Source organism: Haematobia irritans, chromosome 4 (assembly GCF_050003625.1).
Source record: "Haematobia irritans isolate KBUSLIRL chromosome 4, ASM5000362v1, whole genome shotgun sequence".
In the NCBI taxonomy this organism is placed as follows: Eukaryota; Metazoa; Arthropoda; class Insecta; order Diptera; family Muscidae; genus Haematobia; species Haematobia irritans.
The window spans coordinates 33,183,994-33,209,252 of record NC_134400.1 but is presented as its reverse complement, the minus strand read 5'-3'; the positions used below and the strand labels follow the sequence as shown (position 1 = coordinate 33,209,252).

Genomic DNA, 25,259 nt, shown 5'->3' with positions numbered 1-25,259 from the left:
CAAGGGACCTCCTTTTTATAGCCGAGTCCGAACGGCGTTCCACATTGCAGTGAAACCACTTAGAGAAGCTTTGAAACCCTCAGAAATGTCACCAGCATTACTGAGGTGGGATAATCCACCGCTGAAAAACTTTTTGGTGTTCGGTCGAAGCAGGAATCGAACCCACGACCTTGTGTATGCAAGGCGGGCATGCTAACCATTGCACCACGGTGGCTAAAACAATAAAACAATACAATTTTCTATAGAAATAAAATTTTGACAAAATTTTCTATAGAAATTAAATGCTGACAAAATTTTCAATAGAAATACAATTTTAATCAAATTTTCTTTTAGAAATAAAATTTTAACCAAATTTTCTTTTAGAAATAAAATTTTGCGAAAATTTTCTTTTAGAAATAAAATTGTGCGAAAATTTTCTATAGAAATAAATATTTTGTAAATTTTAAAAAATAAATTTTTGGCTAAATTTTCTATAGAAATAAAATTTTGACAAAATTTTCTATAGAAATAAAATTTGGACAAAAATTTCCTATAGGAATAAAATTTGGACAAAATTTTCTATAGAATTTTCTAACGAATAAAAAAGAAATATAAAGAAATAAAACATTTTTTGCACTATTTTTAGGAAATAAAATTTTGACAAAATTTTCTATAGAACTAAAATTTTGACAAAATTTTCTATAGAAATAAAATTTTACCCACATTTTCTATAGAAATAAAAATTTGGAAAGTTTGTTTTTTCATAGAAATAGAATTTTGACAAAATTTTCTATTGAATACAGTAGTGACAAAATTTCCTATAGAAAAATTTTCAATAGATATAATATGTTTGGCAAAATTTTAAATAATTTAAATAAATAAAATTTTTAATGAAATAAAATTGTGACAAAATTTTCTATATAAATAAAATTTTGGCAAAATTTTCTATATAAATAAAATTTTGACAACATTTTTTATATTAATAAAATTTTGACAAAATTTTCTATAGAAATAAAATTTTGACAAAGTTTTCTATAGAAATAAAATTTTGGCAAAATTTTCTATAAAAATAAAATTTTGGCAAAATTTTCTATAAAAATAAAATTTTGGCAAAATTTTCTATATAAATAAAATTTTGACAACATTTTTTATATTAATAAAATTTTGACAAAATTTTCTATAGAAATAAAATTTTTGGCAATATTTTCTATAGAAATAAAATATTTATAGAACTTTCAATAGAAATATAAATGTGACCAAATTTTCTTCTATGGTTGTAAAATTTTGGCAACATTTTCAAAATAAATAAATTGTGGCAAAATTTTCTATATAAATAAAATTTTGGCAAAATTTTCCATAGAAATAAACTTTTGGCAATATATTCTATAGAAATATAAATTCGACCAAATTTTCAATGTTTATAAAACTTTGGCAAAATTTTCAATATAAATAAAATTTTGGCAAAATTTTTTATATATATAAAATTTGGACAAAATTTTCTATAGAAATAAAACTTTTGGCAAAATTTTCTATAGAAATAAAATTTTGAAAAAATTTTTAATCGAAATGAAATTTTGGTAAAATTTTCTATAGAAATAAAATGTTGACAAAATTTTCTATAGAAATAAAATTTTACCCACATTTTCTATAGATATAAAAATTTGGAAAAGTTTTTTTTCATAGAAATAGAATTTTGACAAAATTTCCTACAGAAATCTAATAAAATTTTGGCAAAATTTTCAATAGATATAATATGTTTGCAAAATTTTAAATAATTTAAAGAAATAAAATTTTTAAGGCAGCTGATGGCCTTAGCAGCCAATGCTACTTTTCCCTTTTCTTTTTTATCATACATTTACTGTATGATTAAAATAAACAATAAATAAATAAATAAATAAAATTTTTAAGGAAATAAAATTGTGACAACATTTTTTATAGATATAAAATGTTGACACAACTTTCTATAGAAATAAAATTTTGACAAAGTTTTCTATAAAAATAAAATTTTGACAAAATTTTTTATATAAATAAAATTTTAACAAAATTTTCTATAGAAATACAAATTCGACCAAATTTTCAATGGTTATAAAATTTTGGCAAAATTTTCAATATAAATAAAATTTTGACAACATTTTTTTATAGAAATAAAATTTTGACAAAATTTTCTATAGAAATAAAATTTTTGGCAATATTTTCTATAGAAATAAAATATTTATAGAACTTTCAATAGGAATATAGGTTAGGTTAGGTGACAGCCCGATGTATCAGGCTCACTTAGACTATTCAGTCCATTGTGATACCACATTGGTGAACTTCTCTCTTATCACTGAGTGCTGCCCGATTCCATGTTAAGCTCAATGACAAGGGACCTCCTTTTTATAGCCGAGTCCGAACGGCGTTCCACATTGCAGTGAAACCACTTAGAGAAGCTTTGAAACCCTCAGAAATGTCACCAGCATTACTGAGGTGGGATAATCCACAGCTGAAAAACTTTTTGGTGTTTGGTCAAAGCAGGAATCGAACCCACGACCTTGTGTATGCAAGGCGGGCATGCTAACCATTGCACCACGGTGGCTCCCAATAGGAATATAAATGTGACCAAATTTTCTATGGTTGTAAAATTTTGGCAACATTTTTAAAATAAATAAATTTTGGCAAAATTTTCTATATAAATAAAATTTTGACAAAATTTTCCATAGAAATAAACTTTTGGCAATATTTTCTATAGAAATAAAATATTTACAAAACTTTCAATAGAAATGGAAATATGACCAAATTTTCTTCTATGGTTGTACAATTTTGGCAACATTTTTTAAATAAATAAATTTTGGCAAAATTTTCTATAGAAATAAAATTTTGACAAAATTTTCAATTTAAATACAATTTTCACAAAATTTTCTGTAGAAATAAAATTTTGAGAAAATTTTCTATAGAATAAAATTTGAACAAAACTTTCACTAGACGTAAAATAGAAATGAAATTTGACAAAATTTCCCATACAAATAAAATTTTGTCCAAATTTTCTTTAGAAATAAAATTTTGGTAAAATTTTCACAAAGGTGTCCTCATTTTAAAAACATGACAAAAAGTGGCACACTGATAACACAGATTATATCCTATTAATTAATGGAAGGTCTCTCTTTGAGGTATTTATTACGATCACCTTAACGAGACTAGAATATCCAAAACAGTTAAAAAATCACTAAAATTCCCTACACCGCCCTCCCCTTCAACAAGGCTTATCATATTTTTTGCATAGTCATCATAATAATTTAACACAAAAAAACCAGCATAAACTGTCAATCACTTGTCACAAAATTGTAATTATTATTAGGTTTACATATCACTTTTGTGAGACAGACAGCCAGACGGACACATTACCTCTGGCTTGCAGTGATTGTGGTCGTGTGAGAAATGCCAAAATCAATTAAATACCATAACTAATTGTTACTCTTATTGAGATTGGATTGAATAAAATTTCCAAAAAAAATCAATCTATACATAATTATGACAAAAACGAAGACCATTTGGCATTTAGATTTTGTCGCTAAAGAAAAAATCATGTCAACGCATTGTCTGCTTGTCCAACCAACAAAAATTTTGATTTTTTTCTTCTTCTGGGGCCTGGCCCTCTATCTATTTCTAATGGCTGAAAATGTAATAAAATATTCCCCGGTAATATTCCTACCCCGCACCACACAACATCTAATTCAATTTGCCAACAACCTCTTAAATAAAGTTTTTTTTTTTTTGTGAGCCCCCCATTTAATGTTGCTGTTTATGTTTCGAGCTTAAGTCATTGTTGTCATTGGTAATTGTTAAATACATTGACATCGTCTTAAATGAAAATCAAAATTAAATAATTGTCAAAATAATTACAATCACAAACATTATGAAGCGAGCGTTTACTTTATTATCAAGGTAAAAATCATGTCAATTGAGATTTGTTTTCAATTTTATTGAAAGAGATGGGGGGGGGGGGGCTCCAAAAATAAATATCTATGATATAATTTTAGGGTAAATTATTAAGTTATAGAGATTTTGTAATTAATAGGCTTGTTATAATTTTCATTGAATAATTTATTGGAATTTTTATAGTGTCACCTATGATACACTAACCAAAAAGTTTATGTGGATCCAAAGATTTTGACCTTTATCAGAAGAATTTTTTATTTATTCGTTTAAGTCTATTGACATAACAATAACGGTCACCACTCGAGCCAAAAATAATCTATCAAAATTTGGAAAATAAATTAGCAAAAAACTCTCAAATCAAAAAAATTTTTTTAGTAAAAATTTATTTCTATAGAAAATTTTATCAAAATTTTATTTCTATAGAAAATTTTGTCAAAATTGTATTTCTTTAAAAAATTTTGTCAAAATTTTATTTCTATAGAAAATTTTGTCAAATTTTTATTTCTATAGAAAATTTTGTCAAAATTTTATTTCTATAGAAAATTTTCTCAAAATTATATTTCTATAGAAAATTTTATCAAAATTTTATTTCTACAGAAAATTTTGTCAAAATTGTATTTCTTTAAAAAATTTTGTCAAAATTTTATTTCTTTAGAAAATTTTGTCCAAATTTTATTTCTATAGAAATTTTTGTCAAAATTTTATTTCTATAGAAATTTTGTCAAAATGTTATTTCCATAAAGTATTTGTCAAAATTTTATTTCTATAGAAAATTTTATCAAAAGTTTATTTCTATAGAAAATAAAATTTGTTCTGATAATTGGTTGATAGTTTTGCAGCAAGTAGAGGATGCTGATGAGGAAAGTGGTTATTCCGAAACGTGCGTCCATCCAACCATCTTGCAGTCTATAGGGCTTTGCCCAAATAAATTTTACGAACATTCTTTTCCTCTGTTGGTCGAGCGACTCTTGTAATTTAGTCAACGTAATGGTTTTTAAGTTGAAATCAAAACAACAAATAAAATTTTATTTCTATAGAAAATTTTGTCAAAATTTTAGTTCCAAAAAAAAATTTTTTTCAAAATTTTATTTCTTTAAAAAATTTTGTCAAAATTTTATTTCTATAGACATTTTTGTCAAAATTTTATTTCTATAGAAAATTTTGTCAAAATTTTATTTCTATAGAAAATTTTGTCAAAATTTTATTTCTATAGAAAATTTTGTCCAAAGTTTATTTCTATAGAAAATTTTGTCTATATTTTATTTGTATAGAAAATTTTGTCTATATTTTATTTGTATAGAAAATTTTTTCAAAATTTTATTTCTATAGAAAATTTTGTCAAAATTTTATTTCTATAGAAAATTTTGTCAGAATTTTAGTTCTATAGAAAATTTTTTCAAAATTTTAGTTCTATGGAAAATTTGGTCAAAATTTTATTTCTTTAGAAAAGTTTGTCAAAATTTTATCAAAATTTTATTTCTATAGAACATTTTGTCAAAATTTTATTTCTATAGAAAATTTAGTCACAATTTTAATTCTTTAGAAAATTTTGTCAAAATAAAGTCTGTGGAAAATTTGGCAAAATTTTATTTCTATAGAAAATTTTGTCAAAATTGTATTTCTTTAAAAAATTTTGTCAAAATTTTATTTCTATAGAAAATTTTGTCAAATTTTTATTTCTATAGAAAATTTTGTCAAAATTTTATTTCTATAGAAAATTTTCTCAAAATTATATTTCTATAGAAAATTTTATCAAAATTTTATTTCTACAGAAAATTTTGTCAAAATTGTATTTCTTTAAAAAATTTTGTCAAAATTTTATTTCTTTAGAAAATTTTGTCCAAATTTTATTTCTATAGAAATTTTTGTCAAAATTTTATTTCTATAGAAATTTTGTCAAAATGTTATTTCCATAAAGTATTTGTCAAAATTTTATTTCTATAGAAAATTTTATCAAAAGTTTATTTCTATAGAAAATAAAATTTGTTCTGATAATTGGTTGATAGTTTTGCAGCAAGTAGAGGATGCTGATGAGGAAAGTGGTTATTCCGAAACGTGCGTCCATCCAACCATCTTGCAGTCTATAGGGCTTTGCCCAAATAAATTTTACGAACATTCTTTTCCTCTGTTGGTTGAGCGACTCTTGTTATTTAGTCAACGTAATGGTTTTTAAGTTGAGATCAAAACAACAAATAAAATTTTATTTCTATAGAAAATTTTGTCAAAATTTTAGTTCCAAAAAAATTTTTTTTTTCAAAATTTTATTTCTTTAGAAAATTTTGTTAAAATTGTATTTCTTTAGAAAATTTCGTCAAAATTTTATTTCTATAGAAATTTTTGTCAAAATGTTATTTCTATATAAAATTTTGTCCAAATTTTATTTCTATAGAAAATTTTGTCCAAATTTTATTTCTATAGAAATTTTTGTCAAAAGTTTATTTCTATAGAAAATTTTGTCTATATTTTATTTGTATAGAAAATTTTTTCAAAATTTTATTTCTATAGAAAATTTTGTCAAAATTTTATTTCTATAGAAAATTTTGTCAAAATTTTATTTCTATAGAAAATTTTGTCAAAATTTTATTTCTATAGAAAATGTTGTCAGAATTTTAGTTCTATATAAAATTTTTTCAAAATTTTAGTTCTATGGAAAATTTGGTCAAAATTTTATTTCTATTAAAAATTTTGTCAAAATTTTATTTCTATAGAAAATTTTATCAAAAGTTTATTTCTATAGAAAATTTTGTCAAAATTTTATTTCTATAGAAAAGTTTGTCAAAATTTTATTTCTATAGAAAAGTTTGTCAAAATTTTATCAAAATTTTATTTCTATAGAAAATTTTGTCAAAATTTTATTTCTATAGAAAATTTTATCAAAATTTTATTTCTATAGAAAAGTTTGTCCAAATTTTATTTCTATAGAAAAAGTTGTCAAAATTTTATTTCTATAGAAAATTTTGTCAAAATTTAGTTCTATAGAAAATTTTGTCAAAAGTTTATTTCTGTAGAAAATTTTGTCAAAATTTTATTTCTATAGAAAATGTTGTCAAAATTTTAGTCCTATAGAAAATTTTGTCAAAATTTTAGTTCTATGGAAAATTTGGTCAAAATTTTATTTCTATAGAAAAGTTTGTCAAAATTTTATTTCTATAAAAAATTTTGTCAAAATTTTAGTTCTATAGAAATTTTTGTCAAAATTTTATTTCTATGGCAAATTTTGTCAAAATTTTATTTCTATAGAAATTTTTGTGAAAATTTTATCAAAATTTTAGTTCTATAGAAAATTTTGTCAAAATTTTAGTTCTATAGAAAAGTTTGTCAAAATTTTATTTCTATAGAAAATTTTATCAAAATTTTATGTCTGTGGAAAATTTGGCATAATTTTATTTCTATGGAAAGTTTTGTCAAAATGTTATTTCTATGGAAATTTTTGTCAAAATTTTATTTCTATAAAAAATTTTGTCTATATTTGATTTGTATAGAAAATTTTGTCAAAATTTTATTTCTGTAGAAAATTTTGCCAAAATTTTATTTCTATAAGAAATTTTGTGAAAATTTTAGTTCTATGGAAAATTTTGTCAAAATTTTATTTCTGTAGAAAATTTGGCAAAATGTTATTTCTATGAAAAGTTTTGTCAAAATTTTATTTCTATGGAAATTTTTGTCAAAATTTTATTTCTATAGAAAATTTTCTCTATATTTTATTTGTATAGAAAATTTTGTCAAAATTTTATTTCTATAGAAAATTTTGTCAAAAGTTTATTTCTGTAGAAAATTTTGTCAAAATTTTATTTCTATAGAAAATTTTGTCAACATTTTATTTCTATAGAAAATTTGGTCAAAATTTTATTTCTATAGAAAATTTTGTCAAAGTTTTATTTCTATAGAAAATTTTGTCAAAATTTTATTTCTATGGAAAATTTGGCAAAATTTTATTTCTATGGAAAGTTTTGTCAAAATTTTATTTCTTTGGAAATTTTTGTCAAAATTTTATTTCTATAGAAAATTTTGTCTATATTTTATTTGTATAGAAAATTTTGTCAAAATTTTATTTCTATAGAAAATTTTGTCAAAATTTTATTTGTATAGAAAATTTTGTCAAAATTTTATATCAACAGAAAATTTTGTCCAAATTTTATTTCTACCGAAATTCCTTTATTTTAAAGAAATTTAGCCTTTAAAATTAGGTCAATATATTTTCAGTGAAATTTTCAAACATCACACAAAAACAAATTTCACGAACATTTTACCAATTAAAGTCTTAATGGAGTTTTAAAAAATATTCAATTAAAAAGTTAAATTTTTCAATTGAATCAAAAGTCAATCACAAAAATTGATAACAGCAATTAATGTTTTAATTGTATCAATTAATTTTTTTAATTTGGTACTATCTGTGATTGAAGACATTTCAATAAAAAAAATTAATTGGATTAAATAATTTCGTGATTGAATCAGAAAAAAATTGTTTTGTTTTGTGTGCATGCTACGATACAATTTCTATTTAATATTTTTTTCCATATTTAAATTAATATTTTCCTTTTTTTTGCTTTTTTTTGCTTTTTTGCTTTTTTGTGATTGTTTTATTTTTTTATAGAAGTAGTTCCATATGCCGGAAATGTGAGACGAATATAAAAAAGAAAATCCCTGTAAATAGGGTCATATAATTTTAATTTCCATACTTATCTTGAAAATAAATTTATTAACAATGCCACAAAATTGACCAATGAGCATTTAATGGTTTATTGTAAAATACCATAACGATGGCTTGCCATAAAATTTGCTTTAATTTTATAATCAAGTTTTGCATTGTATTTCCAGTTAATTAAAAAAATTTGTTTTTGGTTTTTTTTTACAGGTGGTATCCCACGTTTTTCCATAGCTGCTGCCGCGGCGGGTATGGCTCAATATTTGTCACAAAACCAAGGAACCACGCTGAAAAGCCATGGTGGCCATATGGTCGATCGAACACATTTGTATTGGCCCGGTCTACAAGGTCTAGTAGCCAATCCAATGGCGTGGAGAGAACGATTATCAAATACAAGTAAGTAAATCGTATATAAGTTGGTCTTCAACCAAAAAAAAAAAAAAAACAAAGGAGAAATTGATTTTTAGACTTTGGCCCGGTCATTAGTTCCAGCTCATTAATTATGAAAGGAAATTAAACAAAAAATCGTTATCCCTTAAAAGCAAGAAAGTTTAAAATTCAAGCCACAAAAGAAACGACAATAAAATCAAATTAATCATTAACTGTTTAATGAAGAGTTGATGACATAAAGATGATTTTTTTTTTGTTTGGTTTCTTGTTTTGGTCATCATGGAGTTTCAATGACACAACCTGGGTAATTGGGGGCACACCTTTGTATGAATGTGTGAGAGAGATAGTGTATGTGTGTGTGCGCGTTTTTTAGCCAGAAAAATAATGAATTTGAAAAAACAAGGCTTCTGATTCGCTTTTCTTTCATGGAGTTTTTGTTTCGTTTCTTGGGATACCCTTAACAGACAATGAAGATGATTTCGCTTTTTTTTTGGTTTTTTTGTTACTGTTGGACCACAGTTTGTTTGCTAATGATCATGATCAAGCTTTTATTAATGATTGCTTCCAATGGACTTACTAACAACAATAGTCCTAAAAAGCAATGAATGACTTTGTCTGGCCTGGTCTGGTCTTCTCAATGAGAAGGAACTCAATGAATGGCAATTTTGGGTATATAAGCACGGTTGCCACAGTTGGTAGAATTCTACCAAAAATGATAGATTTTTTTACTGTTTGATAGATTGGTAAAATGCTTGATGTTTTGGTAGATTTTGCCTCCAATTAAGACAAACTTCACAAATTTTCTATAGAACCAAAATTTTGACAAAATTTCCAAAAGAAATAAAATTTTGACAAAATTTTCTATAGAAATAAAATTTTGAGAAAATTTTCTATAGAAATAAAATTTTGAGAAAAATTTCTATAGAAATAAAATTTTGACAAAATTTTCTATAAAATAAAATGTTGACAATATTTTCTATAGAAATAAAATTTTGAGAAAATTTTCAATAGAAATTATATTTTGAAAAAATTTCCTATAGAGATAAAATTTTGACACAATTTTCTATAGAAATAAAATTTTCTATAAAATAAAATGTTGACAATATTTTCTATAGAAATAAAATTTTGAGAAAATTTTCTATAGAAATTATATTTTGAGAAAATGTTCTATAGAGATAAAATTTTGACACAATTTTCTATAGAAATAAAATTTTGAGAAAATTTTCTATAAAATAAAGTTTTGACAAAATTTTTCATTGAAATAAAATTTTGACACAATTTTCTATAGAAATAAAATTTTGACAAAATTTTCTATAAAAATGAAGTTTTGAGAAAATTTTCTATAGAAATAAAATTTTGACACAATTTTCTATAGAAATAAAATTTTGAGAAAATTTTCTACAGAAATAAAATTTTGAGAAAATTTTCTATAGAAATAAAATTTTGAGAAAATTTTCTATAGAAATAAAATTTTGAGAAAATTTTCTATAGAAATAAAATTTTGAGAAAAATTTCTATAGAAATAAAATTTTGACAAAATTTTCTATAAAATAAAATTTTTACAATATTTTCTTAGAAATAAAATTTTGAGAAAATTTTCTATAAAATAAAGCTTTGACAAATTTTATAGAAATAAAATTTTGAGAAAATTTTCTATAGAAATAAAATTTTGACAAAATTTTCTATAGAAAAAAAAATTTTGAGAAAATTTTCTTTAGAAATAAAGTTTTGACACAATTTTCTATAGAAATAAAATTTTGACAAAATTTTCTATAAAAATGAAGTTTTGAGAAAATTTTTTATAGAAATAAAATTGTGACACAATTTTCTATAGAAATAAAATTTTGACACAATTTTCCAGAGAAATAAAATGTTGACAAAATTTTCTATAGAAATAAAATGTTGACCAATTTTATATAGAAATAAAATGTTGAGAAAATTTTTTATAGAAATAACATTTTGATAAAATTTTCTATAGAAATAAGATTTTGAGAAAATTGTCTATAGAAACAAAATTTTAAGAAAATTTTCCATAGAACTAAAATTATGAGAAAATTTTCTATAGAAATAATATTTTGACACAATTTTCCAGAGAAATAAAATGTTGACAAAATTTTCTATAGAAATAAAATGTTGAGAAAATTTTTTATAGAAATAACGTTTTGAGAAAATTTTCTATAGAAATAAGATTTTGAGAAAATTGTCTATAGAAATAAAATTTTCTATAGAAATAAAATTTTGACAAAATTTTCTATAAAAATAAAATTTTGAGAAAATTTTCTATAAAAATAAAATTTTGAGAAAATTTTCTATAGAAATAAAATTGTGAAAAATTTTCTATAGACATAAAATTTTGACCAAGTTTTCTATAGAAATAAAATTTAGAGAAAATTTTCTATAGAAATAAAATTTTGAGAAAATTTGCTATAGAAATAAAATTTTCTATAGAAATAAAATTTTTACAAAATTTTCTATAGAAAAAAAATTTTGAGAAAATTTTCTTTAGAAATAAAGTTTTGACACAATTTTCTATAGAAATAAAATTTTGACAAAATTTTCTATAAAAATGAAGTTTTGAGAAAATTTTCTATAGAAATAAAATTGTGACGCAATTTTCTATAGAAATAAAATTTTGAGAAAATTTTTTATAGAAATAAAATTTTGAGAAAATTTTCTATAGAAATAAAATTTTTAGAAAATTTTCTATAGAAATAACATTTTGACACAATTTTCCAGAGAAATAAAATGTTGACAAAATTTTCTATAGAAATAAAATGTTGACCAATTTTATGTAGAAATAAAATGTTGAGAAAATTTTTTATAGAAATAACATTTTGAGAAAATTTTTTATAGAAATAAGATTTTGAGAAAATTGTCTATAGAAATATTCTATAGAAATACATTTTTGACAAAATTTTCTATGGAAATAATTTTTTGAGAAAATGTTCTATAGAAATAAAATTTTGACACAATTTTGTATAGAAATGAGATTTTCTATAGAAACAAAATTTTAAGAAAATTTTCCATAGAACTAAAATTTTGAGAAAATTTTCTATAGAACTAAAATTTTGACACAATTTTCTATAGAAATGAAATTTTCAGAAAATTTTCTATAGAAATAAAATTTTCAGAAAATGTTCCATAGAACTAAAATTTTGAGAAAATTGTCTATATAAATAAAATTTTGACAAAATTTTCTATAGAAATAACATTTTGAGAACATTTTCTATAGAAATAAAATTTTGACAAAATTTTCTATAGAAAAAAAATTTTGAGAAAATTTTCTTTAGAAATAAAGTTTTGACAAAATTTTCTATAGAAATAAAATTTTGAGAAAATTTTCTATAGAAATAATATTCGACAAAATTTTCCATAGAAATAAAATTTATACAAAATTTTCTATAGAAATAAAGTTTTGAGAAAATTGTCTATATAAATAAAATTTTGACAAAATTTTCTATAGAAATAAAATTTTGAGAACATTGTCTATAGAAATAAAATTTTGAGAAAATTTTCTATAGAAATAATATTTGACAAAATTTTCCATAGAAATAAAATTTATACAAAATTTTCTATAGAAATAAAGTTTTGGGAAATTGTCTATATAAAAAAAATTTTGACAAAATTTTCTATAGAAATAAAATTTTGAGAAAATTTTCTATAGAAATAAAATTTTGGCAAAATTTTCTATAGAAATAAAATTTTGACAAAATTTTCTATGGAAATAAAACTTTGACACAATTTTCTAGAGGAATAACATTTTGCCAATATTTTCTATGAAAAAAATGCAAAATGGGATTTATCGCTTGGTATTTTTTGGCAAAATTTTCTTCAAATTTTGGTACATTATTTTTTGGTCGAGTGGCAACCATGGCCTAGCCTACTGATGAGCTATTACTAATGGGATTTTGGGCTATATTCTTGTAAAGCCTTAATCAAATCAATGTTTAACTCATTAAATTCACTCACTCTTGTTTGGTTAACAGGCCACAGAAAGTAAAGAAAAATACGAAAAAAGAACTGCATCACCATCTTCTCCACCAAGCCTTCCAAAAGAATGAAATGACAAAACCAAAGACCAAACAATAACAAGCGGAACCAGAATATAATCATCTTCATTATATGCAATACAGCATCAATTGGTGTTTTCTTTATATTTTGTGGCTGTGATGAAAACCCAAATAATGAAGAAAAACAAGGCTTGAGATCTCTATAGAGATCTGTTGACATAAGATCCCCATGGCCAGAGGGACCTTGGCTGCATCTGTAAAAATATGAAAAATTAATATGAGTTTATTATTTATTGTGATGTTCATTCAATGATCTGGTTTTGGGTTATAATACTCGTGGCCGGCCTTTCCCCCATGGAAGCGTGTTTATTTTTATTAGTATTACTCTTGCACTGGTGATCACCAAATCCATATACCACTTAATCTTGATGATATTCAAGTGATTTTTGAATGATCTTCAAATTCACAGTGGTTTCAGGATGAGAAGAAAATGAAAGAAATTAAATGATTTTAAAGAGAAATTTCTTCAAATTTTATTTCTATAGAAAATTTTGTTCAAATTGTATTTCTATAGAAAAATGTGTATCTACAGAAAATTTTTCAAACATGTTATTGCTATAGAAAATTTTTAACAAAATTTTATTTCTATAGAAAATTTTTAGAAAAATTTTATTTCTATAGAAAATTTTTAGCAAAATTTTATTTCAATAAAAATATTTCAATAGAAAATTTTTAGCAAAATTTTCTTTCTATAGAAATAAAATAAAATTTTAACAAAATTTTTTGACAATTTTTTTTTGACAAAAATTTATCCAGAAATAAAATTATGAAAAATTTTTCTATAGAAATAAAATTTTAAGAACATATTTCCAGAAATAAAATTATGACAAAATTTTCTATAGAAATAAACTTTTGAAAAGATATATCTAGAGAAAAAAATTATGACAAAATTTTCTATAGAAATAAACTTTTGAAAAGATATATCTAGAGAAAAAAATTATGACAAAATTTTCTATAGAAATAAAATTATGGCAAAATTTTTCTACAGAAATACAATTTTTGAGAAAATTTTCTCTAAATATAAATTAAAACTATTTATATAAATAAAAACAAAATTGTCCATAGATATACAATTTTAACAAATTTTTCTATAGAAATAAAATTCTTTCGGCCGATTTAGACACATATAATCACAGAGATCAAAGTTTTACACCGATTTACTTGAAACCTTAGACCGGGGGTAGAATTAAAGTTCTTGATATGCATGCTAATTTTGGTTGAAATCGGTTTAGATTTAGGTATATATCTTTCGACCGATTTTCGTAATATGTTATGACCACGTCAAAGTTGTAATTTCTACAGCAATAAAATTTTAACAAAATATTCTCTTAAAATTTTAACAAAATTATTTAACAAATTAAATTTTAATAACAAATTTATAAAAAAAAAAAATAAAATTAAAAAAAAAAATCTCTAGAAATAAAATTGTTACAAAAATTTCTATACAAATAAAATTACGACAAAATTTTCTATAGAAATAAAATTTTAGAACATTTTCTTTGGAAATAAAATTTAAGAACATTTTCTTTGAAAGTCTTTATTGAAATAAAAAAGTGACGAAAATTTCTATAGAAATGAAATTTTGACAAATTCCTTTTTATTTTTATAGAAAATTCAATTAAAATTTAATATCTCTTACAGAAAATGTTGTTTCTATATTTTTTTAGAAAATTTTGTCATAATTTTATATCTTTTCCATAGAAATTATGAAAAAATTTTCAAAAAAAAAAAAAAATAATTTGGATAAAATTTTCCCTAGAAATAAAATTTTGAGAATATTTCTGTTTCAGAATATTATATTTTTATAGAAAATTTTGTCATAATTTTATTTCTATAGAAAGTTATTCGCAAAATTTTATTTCCATAAGAATTATGAAAAAAAAAAATCCAAAAAATAAATTTGAATAGAATTTTCTGTAGAAATAAAATTTTGAGAATATTTTCTCTAGAAATAAAATTATGATAAAATTTCCTATAGAAATTTAATTGTGCTACAAATTTTCTATAGAAATAAAATTTATAAATAAAATTTTTTTAAATAAATACAATTTTGACAAAACTTTCTATAGAAATAAAATTTTTACAAAATTCTCTACAGAAATAAAATTTCGATAAAAGTCTTTATAGTAATAAAAATATGACGAAAATTTCTATAGAAATGGAATTTTGTGAAACCTTTATTTCTATAGAAATTTTTGTCAATATTTTATTTCAAAATTTTATTTCTTTGGAAAATTGTTAACAACATTTAATTTTTTATAGAAAATATAAAAATTTTATTTCTATAGAAAATATTTTGCAATTTTGTTCTATAGAAAACTTTTAGCAAAATTTTATTTCTATAGAAAATTTGTACAAAAATTTTATTTCTATAGAAGATTTTTGCAAAAATTTTATTTTATTTTTAGCATTGTTGTTTTTCTTTATTTTTTTTTCAAAATTTTATTTCTATAAAAAATTTTGTCTATAGAAATTTTTTTCTCAAAAATTTATTTCTATGGAAATTTTTCTCAGAACTTATTTTTTACAGAGAAAATTTCTATAGAAAATTTTTTTTTTCAAAAATGTATTTCTATAGAAATTTCATAGCAAAATTTTATAAGAATAAACGAACAAAAACAAGTATATACGGCCTCAAGTTCGGCCAGGCCGAAGCTTATGTACCCTCCACCATGGATTGCGTAGAAACTTCTTCTAAACGTACCAAGAGGCCACAAAACCAAATCTCGTTATCGGTTTATATGGGGGCCATATATGATTATGGACTGATATGGACCACTTTTGGCACTGTTGTTAAATATCGTATACTACCACCACGTACCAAATTTCAACCAGATCGGATGAATTTTGCTTCTCCAAAAGGCACCGGAGGCCAAATCTGGGGATCGGTTTATATGGTTGCTATATATAATTATGGACTGATATGAACCAATGGTTGTTGGATACCATATACTAACATCGCGTACCAAATTTCAACCGAATCGGATGAATTTTACTCTTCCAAGGGGGCTCCGGAAGTCAAATCTGGTGGTCGGTTTATATGGGGGCTATATATAATTATGCACCGATGTGGACCAATTTTTGCATGGTTATTAGAGACCATATACTAACACCATATACCAAATTTCAGCCGGATCGGATGAAATTTGCTTCTCTTAGAGGCTCCGCAAGCCAAATCGGGGGATCGGTTTATATGGGGGCTATATATAATTATGCACCGATGTGGACCAATTTGTGCATGGTTATTAGAGACCATATACTAACACCATATACCAAATTTCAGCCGGATCGGATCAAATTTGCTTCTCTTAGAGGCTCCGCAAGCCAAATCGGGCGATCGGTTTATATGGGGGCTATATATAATTATGGACCGATGTGAACCAATTTTTGCATGGTTGTTAGAGACCATATACTAACACCATGTACCAAATTTCAGCCGGATCGGATGAAATGTGCTTCTCTTAGATGCTCCGCAAGCCAAATCGGGGGATCGGTTTATATGGGGGCTATATATAATTATGGACCGATATGGACCAATTTTTGCATGGTTGTTACAGACCATATACTAACACCATGTACCAAATTTCAGCCGGATCGGATGAAATTTGCTTCTCTTAGAGGCTCCGCAAGCCAAATCGGGGGATCGGTTTATATGGGGGCTATATATAATTATGGACCGATGTGGACCAATTTTTGCATGATTGTTAAAGACCATATACTAACACCATGTACCAAATTTCAGCCGGATCGGATGAAATTTGCTTCTCTTAGAGGCCTCGCAAGCCAAATTTGGGGGTCCGTTTATATGGGGGATATACGTAAAAGTGGACCGATATGGGCCATTTGCAATACCATCCGACCTACATCAATGACAACTACTTGTGCCAAGTTTCAAGTCGATAGCTTCTTTCTTTCGGAAGTTAGCGTGATTTCAACAGACGGACGGACGGACATGCTCAGATCGACTCAGAATTTCACCACGACCCAGAATATATATACTTTATGGGGTCTTAGAGCAATATTTCGATGTGTTACAAACGGAATGATAAAGTTAATATACCCCCCATCCTATGGTGGAGGGTATAACAAATAAAGCGAATGAAGATAGAGGAAGCCCGCTCAAAACAAACCCAGATAACTGCATTCAAATCGATGATTTGACTTTGGCAAAGGAAAAGATATATGCTTGCAAATTTGTTTAGGCAAAGCCGACTATCAAAAACCTTTTAGTCGGGAGGTTCATATGTAATTCACTTTGGGTTTAGTGAATTTTCCGAATTTATTCTGACAATTGGTTGATAGTTTTGCTGTAAGTAGAGAATGCTGATGAGGAATGTGGTAAGTCCGAAACGGCTGTCCTTACAACCGTCTTGCAGCCTATATAGCTTCCCAGCAAAAACTCTCATTACCCGGTAATCTTGTAGGTAAGCCTATTTAAAAATTAATAACCACTTATTAATTGGCATCGCTTCGGATTACATTTACATACGCATGTCCTAGGAGGAAAGTACTTCTCCCCAGGCATACTTTCGGCCATAAAATAAGTAGTGCTTTTAAAGCATATAATCACCTAATATGTAATCCACTTATTCGTAGATATACCAAATCATGCAAAATAGTCATTTATTGTCTTAGGGAAACAAATCTCGAAAATATTGATTTCTCTCGCCGATTACAATGGATCAAAATATGGCGAATAATGCTGTAATATGAGCACTTCTTGAATAGAAACGAATATTGTAGAAATAAACAAAAAATATAATAAATAATCTAAATAAGATTACACTCAAATTAATTTCACACTTAAAATAGAAATAAATGTAGGTTGTTTAAGGTAGTTGGATTCGTGAATTACGATACAATATATCCAATAGCCAATACACATAAGGTTCAAAATCTACTAAAAGAGGATTTTAAGTCTCTTTTTCATAAGGCAAATGGCATTTGAAATTTAGTTTATGCGCATTTTGGAAGTTTAATGTGAATGAGGTATAAGAAAGCATTTATTTAAAACATAATATGATAATGTCATTAAACACAATTATTATGAAATATTTGTGATAAAAATTTCTTAACGGAAAAATTTTCAGAATTACCGTTACATTACATATTCTTTTTGATTTTTTGTGTAAGTGCTCGATTATGTGAATAATTATACCTAATGGTACCATCATTTATTATATTTTATTAATTCCTTAATTACAACTGCCTAAAATTTTGAGAATAACAATTCGAAAATTACCGAGAAGTATTTATTTTTGTCATTACAAGTTAGTCATTATAACTCGCCGCAATGTAATGCAAGGTGTAATGACAGCTTTACTCCTGGTAATGTCAATTGTAATGAGATGGGGTTACCTAGTTTTTGCTGGGTTTGCCCAAAAAAATTTGACAAGCATACTTTATCTCTCTTCGCCGCTGAACACAATTCGCGCCCAATTAACTTTCTTAAGAGAGCACTCATTTTGAAAATAAACTTCAATAAGATACAAGCGTATTGGTTTGTAAGACGATTCTTGGTAAACTTATAGTCCAAACTCGGATCCATTAAAAATTTTTTTTTGAGTATATTCCTTGTTAATTAAGGCACCATATCAAAAAAAAAATATTTCTATTTTATAATAATATTTTATTAATCACATCATCTCCACTACTATAGTAGATTTTATAGTTGTCAATTAACTCTGCTCTCTATTCCGAGAAAAAAAAATTCAAATATTTCAAATTTAATAAAGTTTTCTAAAAATCGCATAATCGTATAAATACAGTAGATAGACAGATAGTTTATGTAAATAGCATTATGTCATTATTAATTGGCTTTATTATCTTATCATTAATGCATTTCGTATTAATTAACCATAACAGTATGATACATAAAAACAATCCGTTTATATTTATTTTTTGTTTCCATATGCATATTAAAATTGGCAAAACAAAAAAGTCTCAGCTGAATGCATAAGTGATATAATAAAATATTTCGTTTTTTTTATTAAATGACTTATATGAAAATCATTGGGAATATACACATATATGGCAAACAAATTTATTGATAGTATTATGATGATGACGATGATTATTAATATGGAACAGAAAAATGGAAATATAGGGCGGTTCAATTTCGAAAGTTCACTCAAAAAAAAAAAAAAAAAAACAAACAAAAATACCTCTCAATGCATTAGTAAAGAAAATTTTTGGTTTATTTGAGAATTTTTAATATAAACTATATTAAAAATGCCTACATGATAAAAATAAGTAAATATTTGTTTGTGTAAAATTTAAGAAAATTATTTTTTTATTCGGGTCTAAAAAAAAAATTTTAAAATTTTCGAAAAAAAAAATAAAATATTGCAAATACATATATATAAAAAAAAATAATATCTAATTAAAATAAGAAAAGCGTTTTTTTATTAAAATATTGCAAATACCTATATAAAAAATTTAATAACTAATTAAAATAAGAAAAGTATTTTTTATTGGGGTCTTAAAAAATTCATAAAAATTTTTTAAATTAAAAATTAGAAATAGAATTTGTAAAAAAATTCTAAGCGTAGTTAAAGATGTATATATTAAAAATTCTGAACTATTTTCTTTGAAATACGAATTTAGTAAAATTATATATGTTTCCTAAATGGATAACTTTGTTTTTTTGTTTTCTTTTTCGGTTTATTGAAGAAGTTTCCAAAAAATTAAATAACTATAGGATACATCAAAATGTAGGCTATTGACGTTGAAACTTTTTGATGAGACATCAGTATGGAAAGCTCATTATAGCTTTCACGTTTCAATGCTACACTTTTAAACTTTTCTTAAATATTTTGGTATTGATTCCAAATATGCGGATTTTTAAAATGAAGAATTTTTTCGGAAGCTATCTAGCTTTAAATATAGACTCTAAAAAATTATTATAGACATATCATTTATCGAATTTTCTTTTGCGATATATTAACAAAGAAATTCATGTAAAAATAAATGCCACTTTCACAAAATTTTATTTCTATAGAATTTTATCAAAACATTTTTTTTTTTCTATAGAAACTTTTGAAAAATTATTTTTCTATAGCAAATTTTTGTCAAAATATTATTTCTATAGAATTTTATTATAATTTTTTCGATAGAAAATTTTCACAAAATTTTATTTCTATAGAATTTTATCAAAACATTTTTTTTTTTTTATAGAAACTTTTGTCAACATTTTTTCTATAGAATTTTGTTAAAATTTTTTTCTACATAAAATTTTTCAAATTTCATTTCTATAGAAACTTTTGTCAAAATTATTTTTCTATGGCATATTTAGTCAAAGTATTATTTCTATAGAAAATTTTTTTCAAAAATGTATTTTTATAGAAAATTTAGTCACAATTTTATTTCTAAAGGAAATTTGGTAAAAAAAAAAATATATATTTCTGTAGGAAATTTTATCAAAATGTTATTTTTATAGGAAATTTGGTCAAATTTTGCCAAAATTTATTTTCTATAGGAAATTTATATTTCCATACAAAATTATGTTAAAATTTTATTTCCATACAAAAATTTTGTCAAAATTTTATTTCAATTCAAAATTTTGTCAAAATTTTATTTCCATACAAAATTTTGTCAAAATTTTATTTCTTTACAACATTTTGTCAAAATTTTATTTCTTTAGAAAATTTTGACAGATTTAAAAATAAATGCCACTTTCACAAAATTTTATTTTTATAGAATTTTATCAAAACATGTTTTTTTTCTATAGAAACTTTTGAAAAATTATTTTTCTATAGCAAATTTAGTCAAAATATTATTTCTATAGAATTTTGTTATATTTTTTTCGATAGAAAATTTTCACAAAATTTTATTTCTATAGAATTTTATCAAAACATTTTTTGTTCTATAGAAACTTTTGTCAACATTTTTTCTGTAGAAACTTTTGTCGAAAATTTATTTCTATAGAATTTGGTTAAAAAATTTTTCTATAGAAAATTTGCCAACATTTTATTTTACAGAAAATTTTATTTTTGTAGGAAATTGGGTCAAAACTTTATTTCTATAGGGAATTTAGTCAAAATTTTATTTCTTTTTAACTTCCCATAAGTATTTTGGTATTGGTTTCAGATATGCAGATTTGTATAATGAAGAAAGTTTTTAGGAAGCTGGCTTAAATAAATATTCTCTAAAAAAATTCAAATTAGTACACAGACATCATTTGTCGAATTTTCTTTTGCGATATATTAACAAAGAAATTCATGTAAAAATAAATGTAAAATTTTCAAAATAAACTTTGTTAATATCTATAGAAAATTTTGTGAAAATTTTATTTCTATAGAATTTTGTCAAAATTCTTTTCTGTAGAAACTTTTGTCAATATGTAATTTCTATAGAATTTTGTTAAAATGTTGTTCTACAGAAAATTTTTCAAATTTCATTTCTATTGAAACTTTTGTCAAAATTATTTTTCTATAGCAAATTTAGTCAAAATATTATTTCTATAAACATTTTTTTTTCAAAAACGTATTTTTATAGAAAATTTAGTCACAATTTTAATTCTAAAGAAAATTTTGTAAAAAAAATATATATTTCTATAGGAAATTTTATCAAAATTTTATTTGTGAAAATTTTTTGAAACTTTTATTTCTATAGAATTTTGTCAAAATTCTTTTCTGTAGAAACTTTTATTAACATGTAATTTCTATAGAATTTTGTTAAAATTTTCTTCTACAGAAAATTTGTTAAATTTCATTTCTATGGAAACTTTTGTCAAAATTGTTTTTCTATAGCAAATTTAGTCAAAATATTATTTCTATAAACATTTTTTTTTTTTCAAAAATGTATTTTTATAGAAAATTTAGTCACAATTTTATTTCTAAAGGAAATTTGGTAAAAAAATATATATTTCTATAGGATATTTTATCAAAATTTTATTTGTGAAAATGTTTTGAAAATTTTATTTCTATAGAATTTTGCCAAAATTCTTTTCTGTAGAAACTTTTGTCAACATGTAATTTCTATAGAATTTTGTTAAAATTTTCTTCTACAGAAAATTTGTCAAATTTCATTTCTATAGAAACTTTTGTCCAAATTATTTTTCTATAGCAAATTTAGTATTTTAAATATAGAAAATTTAGTCACAATTTTATTTCTAAAGGAAATTTTGTAAAAAAAAATATATTTCTATAGGAAATTTTATCAAAATTTTATTTTTATAGGAAATTTGGTCAAATTTTATTTCTATAGAAGATTTTGCCTAACTTCATTTTCTATAGGAAATTTAAATTTCAATAAAAAAATTTTGTCAAAATTTTATTTCCATACAAAATTTTGTCAAAATTTCATTTCAATACAAAATTTTGTCAAAATTTTATTTCTTTAACACATTTTGTCAAAATTTTATTTCTTTAGAAAATTTTGTCAAAATTTTATTTCTTTAGAAAATTTAGTCAGATTTTATTTCTATAGGAAATTTGGTCAAAATTTTATTACTATAGAAAATTTTGCCAAAAATTAATTTCTATCGAAAATTTTGTCAAAATTTAATTTCCATAGAAAATTTTGTCAAAACTTTATTTCTATAAAAGTTTTTGCCAAAATTTATTTTCTATAGAAAATTTTGTCAAAGCATTATATCTATAGCAAATTTTATCAAAATTTTATTTCTATAGAAAATTTTGTCAAATTTTATTTCAATAGGAATTTTTTTCAAAAATTTTATTTCTATAGAAAATTTCTATAAGAATTTTTGTCAAAACTTTTTTTTTCTATAGGAATTTTGGTCAAAATTTTTCTTCTATGGAAACTTTTGTAGAATTTTTATTTCTACAGAAAACTTTGTGATAATTTTTTTCTATAGGAAATTTGGTAAAAATTTTGTTACTATAGAAAATTTTGCCAAAATTTAATTTCCATAGAAAATTTTGTCAAAATTTAATTTCAATAGAAAATTTTGTTAAAACTTTTTTTTTATAGAAGTTTTTGCCAAAATTTAATTTCTATAGAAAATTTTGTCAAATTTTATTAAAATAGGAAATTCTGTCAAAATTTTATTTCTATAGGGAAATTAGTCAAAATTTTATTTCTACAGAAACTTTTATGAAAATGTTATTTCTATTGAAAATTTTGGCAAAATTTTATTTCTAGAGAAAACTTTGTCAATATTTTATTTCTGTTCTTTTTGATTTCAGCTTAAAACCATGCATTGACTAAACTACAAGTTTAGCTTAACCAACAGAAGAAAATAATGTTTGTCAAATTTATTTGAGCAAAGCCCTATAGACTGCAAGATGGTTGGATGGACGCACGTTTCGGAATTACCACATTCCTCATCAGCATCCTCTACTTGCAGCAAAACTATCAACCAACTATCAGAATAAATTCGGGCAATTTAGTCAAAATATTATTTCTATAGAATTTTGTTATATTTTTTTCGATAGAAAATTTTCACAAAATTTTATTTCTATAGAATTTTATCAAAACATTTTTTGTTCTATAGAAACTTTTGTCAACATTTTTTCTGTAGAAACTTTTGTCGAAAATTTATTTCTATAGAATTTTGTTAAAAAATTTTTCTATAGAAAATTTGCCAACATTTTATTTTACAGAAAATTTTATTTTTGTAGGAAATTGGGTCAAAACTTTATTTCTATAGGGAATTTAGTCAAAATTTTATTTCTTTTTAACTTCCCATAAGTATTTTGGTATTGGTTTCAGATATGCAGATTTGTATAATGAAGAAAGTTTTTAGGAAGTTATCTGGCTTAAATAAATATTCTCTAAAAAAAATTCAAATTAGTATACAGACATCATTTGTCGAATTTTCTTTTGCGATATATTAACAAAGAAATTCATGTAAAAATAAATGTAAAATTTTCAAAATAAACTTTGTTAATATCTATAGAAAATTTTGTGAAAATTTTATTTCTATAGAATTTTGTCAAAATTCTTTTCTGTAGAAACTTTTGTCAACATGTAATTTCTATAGAATTTTGTTAAAATTTTCTTCTACAGAAAATTTGTCAAATTTCATTTCTATAGAAACTTTTGTCAAAATTATTTTTCTATTGCAAATTTAGTCAAAATATTATTTCTATAAATTCTTTTTTTCAAAAATGTATTTTTATAGAAAATTTAGTCAAAATTTTATTTCTAAAGGAAATTTGGTAAAAAAAATATATTTCTATAGGATATTTTATCAAACTTTTATTTGTGGAAATTTTTTGAAAATTTTATTTCTATAGAATTTTGTCAAAATTCTTTTCTGTAGAAACTTTGTCAACATGTAATTTCTATAGAATTTTGTTAAAATTTTCTTCTACAGAAAATTTGTCAAATTTCATTTCTATAGAAACTTTTGTCAAAATTATTTTTCTATAGCAAATTTAGTCAAAATATTATTTCTATAGAAATTTTCTTTCAAAAATATATTTTAAATATAGAAAATTTAGTCACAATTTTATTTCTAAAGGAAATTTTGTAAAAAAAATATATTTCTATAGGAAATTTTATCAAAATTTTATTTTTATAGGAAATTTGGTCAAATTTTATTTCTATAGAATTTTGTCAAAATTCTTTTCTGTAGAAACTTTTATCAACATGTAATTTCTATAGAATTTTGTTAAAATTTTCTTCTACAGAAAATTTAGTCACAATTTTATTTCTAAAGGAAATTTTGTAAAAAAAAATATATTTCTATAGGAAATTTTATCAAAATTTTATTTTTATAGGAAATTTGGTCAAATTTTATTTCTATAGAAGATTTTGCCTAACTTCATTTTCTATAGGAAATTTAAATTTCAATAAAAAAAATTTTGTCAAAATTTTATTTCCGTACAAAATTTTGTCAAAATTTCATTTCAATACAAAATTTTGTCAAAATTTTATTTCCATACCAAATGTTGTCAAAATTTTATTTCTTTAACACATTTTGTCAAAATTTTATTTCTTTAGAAAATTTTGTCAGATTTTATTTCTATAGGAAATTTGGTCAAAATTTTATTACTATAGAAAATTTTGCCAAAAAAATTATTTCTATCGAAAATTTTGTCAAAATTTAATTTCTATAGAAAATTTTGTCAAAACTTTATTTCTATAAAAGTTTTTGCCAAAATTTATTTTCTATAGAAAATTTTGTCAAAGCATTATATCTATAGCAAATTTTATCAAAATTTTATTTCTATAGAAAATTTTGTCAAATTTTATTTCATAAGGAAATTTTGTCTAAATTTTATTTCTATAGGGAATTTGGTAAAAATTTTATTTCTATCGAAAATTTTGGCAAAATTTTATTTTTGTCA

The 25,259-nt window shown here is 22.8% G+C and overlaps 1 protein-coding gene across 1 annotated transcript in view; it reads left to right on the top strand.

Annotated features, from left to right (window-relative positions):
* HGTX (HGTX homeodomain transcription factor) overlaps nucleotides 1–25,259 on the top strand; it is a 74,336-nt gene that overhangs the window by 6,046 nt on the left and 43,031 nt on the right. Inside the window, exon 2 of the mRNA XM_075305572.1 lies at nucleotides 8,750–8,935. Coding sequence (XP_075161687.1) covers nucleotides 8,750–8,935 — 186 coding nt within the window. The remainder of the gene's footprint in view (nucleotides 1–8,749; nucleotides 8,936–25,259) is intronic.